Source organism: Coturnix japonica, chromosome 35 (genome assembly GCF_054131305.1).
Source record: "Coturnix japonica strain WE chromosome 35, WE-NBRP24, whole genome shotgun sequence".
Taxonomy (NCBI): domain Eukaryota; kingdom Metazoa; phylum Chordata; class Aves; order Galliformes; family Phasianidae; genus Coturnix; species Coturnix japonica.
In genome coordinates this window covers 3,709,714-3,720,341 of record NC_140697.1, presented here as the reverse complement: position 1 = coordinate 3,720,341, position 10,628 = coordinate 3,709,714, and the positions used below count along the sequence as shown (strand labels likewise).

Below are 10,628 nucleotides of genomic sequence, written 5' to 3'. Positions count from 1 at the left end.
TGGTCTGCGTAGCCCTTTGTACCTTTTGATTGGCAAGGCAGAACACCTTCTGGACATGGAGGAGTGTCCAAAGGTATGCCTACCAAGCAGGTAGAAAAAGGATTGCCAGGAGATGATAATGCTAAACATATGGCATCTTGACCCGTCTTGTTGGCTAACGTAACCCAGACGTTTTCCTTAGGCTGCGGAGGGGCCCAAAATGCACCACAGCATTGCAGCCAGACCAGAACTCCTAGGGCTGTTAGGCCCCAAGAGCTCTGACTGTACCGCCGCATTGATAGCTTATGATGCGAGACCTCCTAGCAGCTCGAGCTCTCTGAGCGAATCTCTTAAGCACCCAGCAAAGACGGGTCACTGATAAAATATCCTCCGGTTCTGAATCTAGCGGTTGGTCTTCTGCACACCAGGTTTTATCACACTCTCTGCACCACAGATAGTGTTGGTTAATGTAAAAGACTGATTGGTGGTACCAACCCAATTTTCCACAACCACCACAAAGAAGCAACGCTTGAGCCTGATGCTCACGCACACCACATCCCCAACACCTGTAATATCTATTAGATGGAATCAGTCCTCGTATGTTAACCAACGCATGTATCAGTTCCATATATGGACCATAGAAATTTTGAGTCACTGTTGACTGAACATGCCGAATGAAGGTCTGGAGTGGCTCCTCAATCAGCTGGAGACACTCTTCCAACTTTTCTGCAGTCACCGATCTGTAGTCAGTCATCCAGGTTCACTGTGCTCTCCGGGATGCGATGGCGTCACCGGCTTGGTCCAACGAGCAGGAATCCACTCAGAACAGCAAGAAGTTCTAGTGTTTGTAAACTGTCTTCAGGGACCGCCTCCAGTGTGTGTTGCTGCCAAATTCCCTTCTTTTGCCAAACAATAGCTGCTTTGCGTGTCTTTTTCCCAGCGTCAGTGTAAACAGTTACAGCTTCCGAGATGGGTTTGTCCCTTCGCAAAGGCACGCCAATCCAGCTCCATTCACCGATCCATTGCAATGCTCGTGGAACAAGTGGACCTGTTTCTATTTTAGCTCCCAAGGCTAAAAGCGCTTCAGCTAGATCTGGCGAATTCAGCAAATACCAGTCTAGCGTTGCTTTTTCCATGGGAAGATAAACTGTCTGTGGTTCCAGACCGCTAATTTCCAATATACGCATGCGGCCTTTTTTGACCACTGCTGCCAGATTTTCAATTTTTGTGGTTATTGTTTTCCGTTTTTGAAGAGGTGGCGAAATCCACTCCAGGACCCTTTCCCCCGTTTTCTTTTTATGCTGAGTAACTGCACCAAGGAGATGCATATCGCTGCTCCAAATGGTAAGAGTCAATGGTACTGTAGGGTCCATGCGGGAAACGAACCCTTTGGTAATACAGTCTGAAATTTTTTGTAGCACCTCCTTTTGTTCTGGTATAAGAGTCACTGGGGTGCAAGGGTCCGTGCCTTTCAGCAGGGGCAGCAGTTTTTCTAGCAGCACATTTGGGAGACCTACTATTGGTTTTAGCCATTGTAAGTCTCCAAGGAGTTTTTGTGCATCATTAAGGGTAGAAATGTCTGTAGCAATGGTTAATTTTTGCGGTTTCACCTGCTTATTGGTGATTTGCCATCCCAGATATTTCCAGGGCGTGGATTTCTGTACCTTTTCAGGAGCTATAACTAAAGAGGAGGTTGCCAGCACTGCTTTGATATGTTCAATCTGAGAGTCTGTGAATGGATCCTTTTGAGCCAGAAGAATATCATCCATATAGTGATAAATAATAGTGTCCGGCATTTCTCGGCGTAACGGTTGCAGTGCTGCGTCGACATACAGCTGGCAAATGGTTGGGGAGTTACGCATTCCTTGTGGTAACACTGTCCATTCAAATCGCTTGTCGGGTTCTCCCCTATTTATCGCTGGCAGAGTAAAAGCAAAACGTTTTGTATCCTGGGGGTGTAAGGCAATTGTAAAGAAACAGTCTTTCAGGTCGATGATGAGGATGGGCCAATTCTCGGGAATCATAGAAGGGTTGGGTAATCCGGGTTGTAGCGCCCCCATGGGCTCCATCTGGTCGTTGACAGCCCTTAGGTCGTGCAATAGACGATATTTTCCAGATTTCTTTTTGATTACGAATATCGGAGTATTCCAAGGGCTAGTAGACAGTTTCAAATGCCCCTGGGCAAACTGCTCCTGCACAAGTTGATGTGCTTGCTGAAGACTTTCCCTTTTTAGTGGCCACTGCTTAACCATGACTGGAGTTTCTGTAGTCCATGTAAGTGGTAGTGGGAAAGTCCAAGCAATGGCCATTATACTAAAGGGTGTTCATTGGTAAGAACAAGACCCAGTTGAGCCAGCACGTCCCTGCCGATAAGGCAGGATACCGTAGGTGGAAGTAGTGTAAGTGAAAAAATTGCTGTGGCTCTCCTGCCATCTATTTCCACTGTGAGCATGGGGGTTCGGCTTGCCAGTGTCATTCCTCCGACCCCTGACACTGTGGTAGTTGAAGATTGAAGCGGCCAGTCAGACGGCCACTCCCCTGGGGTGATAATTGATGTATCCGCTCCTGTATCCAAAAGTCCTGTCAGAGTAATACTCTGATCACGGTAGTGCAGAGTGCACGATTTTTTCGGGCGCGTTGATAAATCAAGAGTAAGCAAAGTTAATTTCCCAGTTGAGCCAAATGCTCCCTGTTTTCTTGGCTCTTGTTTAAGGGGAGTCAGTCCTTTGGCTAACTGCGGCAGCGGCACTAATTGAGCTAGACGCTGCCCTTTAAGTATTTTTACAGGCGGGTAAGGGGTGTGTACCATGATCATAATTTCCCCTTGATAGTCCGCATCTATTACTCCAGGTAAAACAAACAGTCCCATCATGCTGACAGACGATCTTCCCAATAACAGTCCTCCTACTGCTTGTCCATTAATCATGACAGGGCCAAATAGTCCAGTAGGAATCCGATAGGGCTGATCAGTCAAAATAGTAACATTTACTGAGGCTGCCAAGTCCAAGCCGAGGCTCCCGCTGGTGGCAGGTTGGGGTTGTTGCTGTTGGGGGTTGCCGATACTGCAGCTGCTACTTGTGTCCGAGCGCGGCTGCTGCTCGCGCTGCTTTTCGAGTTTCCCGACCTGTTATAGCAGGCAGCAGCGTTGTGAGTGTTGGATCGACATTTGCTGCACCAAATCCCAGTGGCTTGGCAATCGCGACGAAAATGTCCAGTTTTTCCACAACGGAAACATTTCATATGGAGGCTGTTCTGCGAGCGTGGGTTTGTAGCGACTGCAGCTTGGAGGGGTGCAAGGGCTGCTAGAACCTGAGTATGTGAGGATTTTGATTGCTCCTGAAATGCTTTTGCCTGCTCCTGCAACCCCTCACTAATTTTCTGCAAAGCACTCACTAAGAATGCCTGGGTTCCAGTTGGAACCGAAGCAGCCTTTTCTAACAACTCAGGGATCGACCAATCTCCGGGCAATGTATTGACCAGGGATCGGGTTGAGGAATTACCATTTTGAAGCACACATTGTTTAATCAAAGCCCCTTGCATATATTCCGGAACACTAGCCTTCTTAATGGCATCCACAACTTTATCTATGAAATTACCTAGCGGCTCCTCACGTCCCTGTTTTATTCCCATGTAAATGGGCGTTCCTCCCGGAGCTTTTATACTATCCATAGCTTTCCTGGCTAAATTCATAGTTTCTCGCAAAACTTCAGGGTCAGAAATCGCCTGAGCCTCTATTCGAGTCCATGCCCCAAGACCCAACAATTGTTCCATTGTTACACCTGCTAAGGGGTCTCCTGGTCCTCTCTGAACTGCTGCAGACGCCACAGCTAACTGATGCCAATGAGCATTAAACAATATTAACTGATGAGGAGTATAAATCAATTTCGTGATACTTCTAATATCTGCTGGGAGAAGGATATGTGCACTAAAAAGATAATCTAGCATTTGCCTGGCCGGTTCACTAGTCACTCCATATGACCCTACAGTAGCTCGCAACTGTGATAACATCTTCCAGTCTAGAGATTGAATCTCAGCCTGAACTCCTCCCTGCGGCAAGGGAGCATAAACAACAGGAAATGCAAGATTCTCAGTCGCTGCCTGTACTAATTCATTATCACCATCCTCTATTCCGCGCCTTGCCAGCATAGACCACAACTTGCGCCTTTCCCTTGCAACAGTCCCCACAAAATCAGACCCAGCTCCAGAGATCGGACCCGACCCGCGCAGAACTGACAGCTCCGGAGCTACCGAAAGCTCAGAGCAGCCGGACGGCTGCGGCTGCGGCACAGACGGTGCCGAGACAGGGAGCGGCGCCGAGTCGGCTCCGGACGGCGGAGCTCCGGACAGCGAAGAGGGGGGGCTAGAGGAGACCTCTGCGGGCTCCGTTGCTAGGTCAGCCTGCACTTCGCGAGGGGGTGCAGAGGGCACTGCGGCTGCAGACGGCAGAGTAACGGAAGAAAAAACAGGGGGGTTTGGAACGCTAGTGCCCCATGGCAGCCCATAATCTTGATTCTGTTTTTGCGCAGCTTGAGCTTCCTGAGCTGCCCTTTTTTCCGCCTGACTCATCAACAACTCATTATGCACTGCTTTCCACAACTTACTTATCTTTTTTGCCGACTTATCATCATCTAAAACTAACTCCCACAACTTATCCCCATACCGCCGCCACTCCTCTAATGTATGCACTAAGTGGGGGTTTGCAAAAAAGCCATATGAGACCGCGTGGCTCAATAAAGCAGGGAGATCCTTTTCTAAGTCTATACCCTTAAACTGTCTCCGCCTAAGAAAAGCGGAAAATAAATCATATGCTGCTTGCCTGTCCATTTTTACTCACGTCGGTACCGTTGCAGCCCTCCAGGCTTCGGCAGCACGTGTCGGTCGAGCCCACCTGTGTGGTCACTCGAGACGCGGAGCTCCAATTTTAGCTCTTTCGTCGTCCGTCGGGCTGTGAAATCCGGACCCGAACCCAACGCAGTTCTTCACCCGTGGCACCCTTTTTTCCTTATCACGTCGGGGTCACCATTTGTTGGAAGTAACCGCGGGAGACAAGTCTCATGCTATCATGGTCAACAAGCCTCGTTTATTAGGTGTTACAGCATCTTATTTATACAATCAGTAATAAGTTCATGCATATTGCAAAAGTTAAGCTCAGGATTGGTGAATTAGACATTACTTCATCTGACCTTTGTGGTTAGTCTTATAGATACTTTTTCTTTGCAGCTTTGTCTACACCTTGCTACACATCTTGCTTTTCCCTTAGGCCGTCCTTGCTTCTAGATACATATTTCATCTTTAGCTACATACCCTGTCTTTTCACATACTGATTTCCCCACAGCTGCTTAGCTCGTGACCGTCCCTAGGATAAACCGTCTTTGTCTTTAATCACATTCATTCTTTTACAATTTAACTAGAGGAATCTCTTCATGTCCTTTCTCATGAAGCCATTCTGCATAAACACTCTCCACAGTGCAGTGTTTTGGTTCTAGGAGAAAACCACTGATAACACTCTGATGTTTACAGCTGCTGCTAAGCAGTGTTCTACAAAGCCAAGGCCATGGTCAGTGGAGAGCACATGGAACTGGGAGGGAACAGAGTGAGGACAGCTGACTGAAAGTGGCCAAAGGGACGTTCTCTATCAGCTGACAGCAAGCAGAAATTGTATTGAAAGGGGTGGGAGTTCATCTCAGTCTCTTCACTGCCCAGGGTCCAGCTGAGCATCAGTCTGGTGGTGCTGAGCAAGTGCTTGTGCATCAGTTGTTACATACAATTCCATATCAACGGATATATAGTGATAACTATTACTTCCCTCCTTTTATCTCTCTTAGTAAATTGCTTTGTTACAACCCACAAGCTGTACTTTTTTTTCCCAATTCTCTTCCCCATCCCACTGGGAATGGGGCAGTGCACCAAGCACTGTGTGCTGCTGAGCCATATGTTGGGTTCAACAACCACTGTCATTTTGGCGCCTGATGTGAGACTCCAAGGGTAGAGATAACAGCACAACTGTCCAGAGTGAGATAACTCAGGGCTTTGTGGGAGTTGGAAAAGTGCAGGCCATGATGCTAATTGTTTCCCTATTTGTGGAGCTTGTTGAGTCTTCTCATGAAGCTTCACTGCACAGCTCCTTACTTGGTGCTTTGTTGCTGGATTAGGGTATTTATTTTGCTATGCTGTTTGACCTCAGTTTGTACCACGATAAAATTGGCAGCTGACAAAGTGAAGTTTTGTGCACATTCAGCTCTGCGGTCATCTTTGGGTTTTGGATGTAATATTGTCCATATGATTAGGAATTACACAATTTACATTGTCGCCTCTGTGAGTCCGGGGGTGTACTGGATATTGTGTTGAGGGACTTGGTTGAGTGGGAGCTATAGGTAATAGGTGAACGGTTGGAATGGATGATCTTTTAGGCCTTTTTCAACCTTGGTGATTCTATGATTCTAGGATTGAGGTTAAACAATTATTCAGGAATATCACTGAGAGATCTGCCCCAAGGTGAGAAGGCTCTGCATGGCAGAGGGTGTGGGACAGTCTGGGCAGCTGCCTGGAGCGGTGGGCACCCCCAGGGCTTTGGAACTTCATCTCCGAGCAACTGCAGGATCCTGAGAAACTGGTAGAATAGTGGGGGCAGGTCTGCTGTGACTCTGGTAATCCCCAAGATACACACATGACTGCAGTGTGCCAGATCCAGAGAGCTGGATCTGCTGACAGTGCTGCAACCTCTGCAACTCCTGGCACAGACCCTGCAGCAGCTCCAAGGTTTTGCTACACATCCTGCAGTTGCTCCAAGCTCTGGGACAGATCCCACTGTCACTCCATCCCTCATAATGATCTCTGCAGTCACTCCTGCTACGGGTCCTGTAGCTGTTCCAAGTATAGTAATAAGAAAATGCAACAAATTCCTCCCAAGGGAGGAAGTACAGCCCTGTGGTGGCTCCAACCCCTCCAATGAGCCCAGTGGCTGCTCCAACATAGTCACAGGTCCTGTGGTGGTTTCAGCTCTGGCAATGAACTCTGAAGTCACTTCAACTCCTGCAACAGCCCAACAGCCACTTCAGCTCCTACAGTGAACCCTGTGGCTGTTAAAGCCCCTGCAACTAGTCCTGGACTTGCAAACAGATGCACACAGGGATTAGTTCATATATGTTTGCAATTGCATATGTTGTATATGTGTGAAAATACACTAAATATATTATATATGTATAAATATATTTGTCATAATTATTATCCTTTTCTTTTTCTCTTTGTCTCAACCCATAAACCTTAAACCACAGCACTGCGCTGAGATGCTTACGGATCTCCTTGGGACTATTCAATCTGATCTGGTCACACACTGAATAGCATCAGAAGATCTCGAGGTTTTCTCAGGAAGCAGCTCCTGATGTATATTCCTTACACCAGCTTTGGAAGAGGCCTCCCTCCAGTTCTCTGGTTCTGCTCTAAAGGGGCCCTCTTGTTATGGCAGTGCCAGCAAGGAGACCAGCTCTGACACAGCCGTTCGTATTGCCGGCCACTGACTGCAGCCCTGGATTGCTGCTGTAGAGGCAACGGTACTGTCGTGAGACACAGAAGACCTTCAGGACTGCACAAATGAGAGGGCTTGAGAGCACTGTGGTGGTGTAAGGTGATCAGAAATTAAAAGAGCACGTTGAGCTGCTGTCCGTGGCTGTACCTCCCCAAATCCAGACAAAGTAGGAAAAAAGAAAAGCTAAGTAAAATCTATTTTGAAACATTTTTAGGTATATTTTAACGTATTCGGGGAATCTGGATACATGTTTACATGAGCTCCTAAAGTGACAAAATGGAAATTAGGTAGGAAAGAAGTGTAATACATTTTTATTTATAAGTCCAATAACAGTTTTTTTGCACGTTGCTATATCTCACATAACCAAAAATCAAAGATGCATAAAACATGAAGAACCATCACTGGGAATCCTATGAGGAAGTTGTGCAATTTATGGAAGCTGGAATAGTGCTTATTGCAACACCTTCCTTATAGCGTGCTTGATCTCCCTGTTCCTCATGCTGTAGATAATAGGGTTCAGTGTTGGAGGAACCACTGAGTACAGAAGTGCCACTGTCAGATCAAGGAGCGGGGAGGAAAAGGATGGGGGCTTCAGGTGGGCAAAAAAGGCAGTGCTGAGAAACATGCAGACCACGGCCAGGTGAGGGAGGCATGTGGAGAAGGCTTTGTGCCGTCCCTGCTCAGAGGGCATCCTCAGCACAGCCAGTAAGATCTGCACATAGGACAACACTATGAAAACAAAGCAACCAAAGGCTAAACTGGAACCAAAAATGAGAAGCACAATTTCCCTGAGATTTGATTCTGATCAAGAGAGCTTGAGGATCTGGGGGATTTCACAGAAAAACTGGTTGACAACATTGCCTTGGCAGAGAGGCAGTGAAAACGTGCTGGCAGTGTGCAGCAGGGAACAGAGTACCCCAGCGCCCCAGGCAGCTGCTGCCATGGTGGCACAAGCTCTGCTGTCCATCAAGGTCCCGTAGTGCAGGGGCTTGCAGATGGCAACGTAGCGGTCATAGGACATGATGGTGAGAAGGGAATACTCTGCTGAGATGAAGAAGAGAAAGAAAAAGAGCTGTGCAGCACATCCTGTGTAGGAGATGGCCCTGGTGTCCCAGAGGGCGTTGGCCATGGCTTTGGGGAGAGTGGTGGAGATGCAGCCCAGGTCGAGGAGGGCCAGGTTGAGGAGGAAGAAGTACATGGGGGTGTGCAGGCGGCGGTCGCAGGCTACGGCTGTGCTGATGAGGCCGTTGCCCAGGAGGGCAGCCAGGTAGATGCCCAGGAAGAGCCAGAAGTGCAGGAGCTGCAGCTGCCGCGTGTCTGCCAACGGCAGCAGGAGGAACTCACTGATGGAGCTGCTGTTGGGCATCTGCTGTTGTTGGGCTTGGAGTCCTGCTCAGAGTGCAGAAGATAATGACAAGTCCAGACCATTCTCAGAGACACTCCTCCTGCTATACTATGAAATGTTTTTATTCTCTTACAACAGTGTACATTTAGCACCATTACTTGCATTTATTTTAATGTAGTTCAGCATTCCTTAAGCAGAAGCAGCAGATGGCGCTCTAACCTTCCTCTTATAATCTTATCCCTTCTCCCTGCATATTTCCTTCTGTTTCTTGTCTTATCTTTACCCCAAGTGCTCTTAGAGCCCCCTACCCCAGCTTCAGTGGCATTCAGTTTCAGTTAGATAATGCTACCTGTTTTTATGATAAGTGAATTATTCATGCCTGCAGAAAATGAAGATAATTACAATTGGTTCCATCCTTAGGGAAGGGGTAGACTGAGAGCACATCATGTGTGACTGTTCACAAAACAAGCAATTGATTGATGAAAAATTCTCAGATATCTGACAGCCCCTTTTAGATTTCTGACTCCAATCCTTTTTGCCTCAGAACAGGAAATGGAAACCTCCTGCCTTCGCTCTCCTCTTGCCAAGGGCCTTCGCAAACATACTATTGTGCAGTGGAGATGCAGTCTCCCTGCCCCAGGAAGCAGCTGTGGCAGCACAAGACATGCTGGGGGCTCCTTCCCCCCACACATCTCCCCGCAGCGCCCTGGGCAGCTCCCCGGGCAGGCTGAGTGCTGAGCCTGGCAGGCGGCAGAGTCCCATACCCGGCACACAGCACCTGGGGCACAGCAGGGACCCTGCTCTGCAGGACAGCCCTGGGCACCCGCCTGCAGCCCTGGCTGCATGGCCTGCAGCCGTGCTGGGACACGCAGCCCTCAGGGCTGTGCTCTGACACTGCAGCATGGTAACCCTGAGCTGGAGCGAAAGGCTTTTTCCACAGTAAAAAGCATGCAGTACCTGCAGATGGATGTGCTATGGAATGACCAAGATTAAGTTAACCCTCTATGAAAAGCAGCTGCATGGTCTTCATTGAGACTTACCCTGTCATGGTCTGTGAGCAAACCTCCTGCAGTGAGCCCGAAGCCCTCTCACACCACACACATCCTGTAAGCTCTCTCCAGTTTCTCTCCTCTTCTTCTGTCACCTGCAGGCTGTGCTGTGCACAAGAGCTGCTCCTGGGCACAGCTGTCTCTCTGCAGCACTGCTCAGTTTTATGAGCTCCCTGTGTCCCAGGAGCCTGGACAAGCAAGCAGCAGATGATGTCATTTTTATCCTTCCCACTCATCTCCCCTGACATGTCCCTGGGTCCTCATGGCCAACAGCTCCTGAAAGACAACAGCGTCATAACTGTGCTTTGAAATCCGCTCAATTAACCTCCACATGTCCAGTGGTCAGTGACTGATTGGAGACATATAGCGAGTACTATCAGAGTTCGTTTGATGAAGCACAAAGAGCACCTAGACAAAGACGGGGAGGTTTGGACTTTCCCTGTGCAGGGCAGTGATCCAGCTCAGGCAGTACAGGAGTTTCATCCCTTGACAGAAATCCTGGAGCTGAAATGGGATTCAGCTCCCTACACACCCACAGGATCTGGGATTCCTCTGGTTCAGTTCAGAAGTGCACAAGGAGTTGCCTGCATGTGAGCTCCTGCTCTGAATCCTCGGCCATTCAGCAGGGACGTAGCTGCTTGCACACAGACACTGGGTGATGCCCAAGGTGCCTGGGCTGCTCCTGATGTGTGCCAGTGCTTGTAAACTGTGTGGGAAGTCCCTGTTCTCT

General features: G+C 48.5%; 1 protein-coding gene across 1 annotated transcript; it reads right to left on the bottom strand.

The window, feature by feature from the left end:
• Positions 1–2,925: 2,925 nt before the first annotated feature.
• LOC146755218 (uncharacterized) lies at positions 2,926–5,445 on the bottom strand. The gene has a single exon (XM_085526298.1). The coding sequence runs from the start codon at positions 4,801–4,803 to the stop codon at positions 2,965–2,967; it is 1,839 nt and encodes a 612-aa protein (XP_085382424.1). The 5' UTR covers positions 4,804–5,445; the 3' UTR covers positions 2,926–2,964.
• Between the last annotated feature and the right edge of the window lie 5,183 nt (positions 5,446–10,628).

Bases quoted from the DNA above. Each gene is read 5' to 3' on its own strand.
- LOC146755218 (XM_085526298.1), bottom strand. From the start codon at position 4,803: ATGGACAGGCAAGCAGCATATGATTTATTTTCCGCTTTTCTTAGGCGG.